The sequence below is a fragment of the Austrofundulus limnaeus genome, unplaced genomic scaffold (assembly GCF_001266775.1).
Source record: "Austrofundulus limnaeus strain Quisiro unplaced genomic scaffold, Austrofundulus_limnaeus-1.0 Scaffold53, whole genome shotgun sequence".
In the NCBI taxonomy this organism is placed as follows: Eukaryota; Metazoa; Chordata; class Actinopteri; order Cyprinodontiformes; family Rivulidae; genus Austrofundulus; species Austrofundulus limnaeus.
In genome coordinates this window covers 145,738-148,404 of record NW_013952455.1, presented here as the reverse complement: position 1 = coordinate 148,404, position 2,667 = coordinate 145,738, and the positions used below count along the sequence as shown (strand labels likewise).

General features: G+C 41.2%; 1 protein-coding gene across 1 annotated transcript in view; it reads left to right on the top strand.

Annotated features, from left to right (window-relative positions):
* Positions 1–2,667, top strand: part of prpsap2 (phosphoribosyl pyrophosphate synthetase-associated protein 2) — a 21,900-nt gene that overhangs the window by 9,014 nt on the left and 10,219 nt on the right. The window contains exons 5-6 of the mRNA XM_014008811.1: positions 2,112–2,284; positions 2,355–2,470. Of these exons, the coding sequence (XP_013864265.1) occupies positions 2,112–2,284; positions 2,355–2,470 (289 nt within the window). The remainder of the gene's footprint in view (positions 1–2,111; positions 2,285–2,354; positions 2,471–2,667) is intronic.

Genomic DNA, 2,667 nt, shown 5'->3' with positions numbered 1-2,667 from the left:
TGGTTAGATTAGTGATGGGTTAGATTAGCATTAAGTTAGCATTATGGTTAGATTAGTGATGGGTTAGATTATTAACATTGGTGAATGCCACAAATTCTCCTAAATCACTCGTACGCACAACTTAAGAACAAATCTGTGCGTACGAACGGTTCTTGCATGAGGCCCAATGTCTTAGAACTTCTGCAGCTCATCTCTGTACTTCTTTAYGAATTTCAATCTGGCCTTCCGATTCTTACTACTTCTTATTCAGGACATTCCAAACTTTTGTGCTCGCTATGTCCAATGTTTGTCCGATGGCTCCGATTGATTTTCCCTTTTTTCTCAGCTTTTCTCCTATAGACAGCTCTCTGGTCTTCATGTTGKTTTATCCTCTTACTTTATAGTTTTAAACCCAGAGTGATTTCATGTTTGAACAATCAACCTTAAAGGCAACACCAGGGGCCTCATGTGTAAACGGTGCGTAAGTATAAAAAAGTTACGTGCTCCAGGTTCTACGACCACGTTGGGATGTATCAAAACCAACGTTGCATGATTTACGCACACTTTTCACCTGTCGTGAGAATGTGCGGCAGCCACGCAAAATTTTTCAGTCGACAGCTTTAAACCACAGAGTTGAATCCACAGAAATATGACTTTGTTGTGTTTTCTGGATGTAAGGAGCATGTGAACACGGTGTCAGATTTTTTTTAGTTTGAGTTTTTATTGTTTAAACTCGAACGATCATAAAACTGAACCCCGGGTCTGAAAATCATTTAACCTCAGACAAGAAAATAGATCAGCCTAAAAATGATCAAAAGAACCTCAGTCCAGTCGTAAACTGTTTTTATATTCTTGTCACATATTGAAAACCTTTTGGGTCCTGCGGGCCGGAAAAACTCGACACATTACATGCAGCATAAAAAAAAAATAAAATAAAAAAGGCTGAAGAGAGGGAACAAAATCAGATGCAAATGGTGGCTCACTGTACGGTAATAATAATAATTTTTTTCTGTGTGTAGTCTTCTGGCTGATGCTGAGTTGAGTTGTGGCCGCAGAGCAGCAGCTGCTCTTTGGGTAGATTCTCGTGCCAGGCGCGCGTGCACCCTCGCCAGCTGGGAAGGTGTTCATATATGTCAACCCCTTTGGACATTTATCTGTCTAATGAGCCACAAAAATCTATAGTTTTTGCTAAAAATCCGTAGGCTACCACTCGTACCCGCGCGTGGGGGTGGGGGTCTGTACGTGGAGATGACAGTGCCTAATGCAGGAGCAAAAGAGAGCAGAAAAAGTGGATAACTTGATGTTTTTTTATTTTTTTTAAATGTCCGTTCAACACCGTGTTCAACTAAATAGACAACAACTAACCAGCTTCAACATCACATTCGGGAGATGTCTGTAAATTTCAGGAAAATCTCAGGCTTTGGTTATCCCATGTGAATGCTCCACATAAAACAATGACACCCCACTATGTATTTAGACAGTTTTCTCACTCTCTACATTTGATTTAYATTTTTCCTGCATCTAAAAATCATTTCTGATCCCACAGAGAGGAATCGGAGGAGAATCTCACACGCTGGACACATTTACATCTATTTTACATATTTAAATGGAGGCTTGTCAGAGGAGGTGTCTCACGTGCGCTAAGTTCCACGTTCATTGGGATGTATAAAGGAAAGGTGCGCAGGAACATGCGTGCGTTTGGTTTTATACATCTGAATCTTTTGTTGCTGCGCACTTTTCTAAATTTTTCTGTACGTCAACTTTTAGTGTGAAAGCTTCRCAATCCTTTATGCATGAGGCCCCTGGTCAGTAAGAAACACCTTTCAGTCATATGTTCCAATAATTCTGATCACTTGAAAAATGGGTAAGTTTAAACAAAGGGTGATATGTTCTGAGTTGTTTAACACATCTAAATAAATAGCAGGAAATAAAAGCTAAAATTCTGAACTCTTGTCTCATGTTTGTCTTTTAATCTTAAACCCAAATGTCTTCAGTGTACAACACTTTGACTTGCTGTTTCAGTACTTCTGAAGGGGACTGTATACATGCGCACCAAGTTTTTAAATGTTAAAATGAAAACTTCCTTTTCATTCATGTCAGATTCATAAACTCTCCTTCATGCTTTGCACCAGGGACGTGAACACCACCATCATGGAAATGCTCATCATGGTGTACGCCTGCAGGACGTCGTGCGCTCGCAGCATCACCGGAGTCCTCCCTTACTTCCCCTACAGCAAGCAGTGTAAGATGAGGAAGAGGGGCTCCATCGTCTCCAAGCTTATTGCCTCCATGATGTGTAAAGCTGGTGAGTGGCAGAGGATTGCACCGGCGGACGTTTTATCTTTTGCATTTGATCTGATGGTACGTTTGTGTAGGGCTCACTCACCTGATCACCATGGACCTCCATCAGAAGGAGATTCAGGGCTTTTTCAACATTCCTGTGGACAATCTGAGAGCTTCTCCCTTCCTGCTTCAGTACATACAGGAAGAGGTAAAAAGGAACTTATAGCTACAGTCAAAATTTTCATCCACTAATCACCAGACATGAATTCTCAGTCCTACTCTCCCCGGCTCTTCATTGCCGCCAATCTCCATTCAAATTTCGCCTCTTTTTATTTTCTTCTTCCTGTAGATTTTTTACTGCTTGTCAGATAACTTTGAGCCTCAGTCAGAAAGGACATCTGGGGG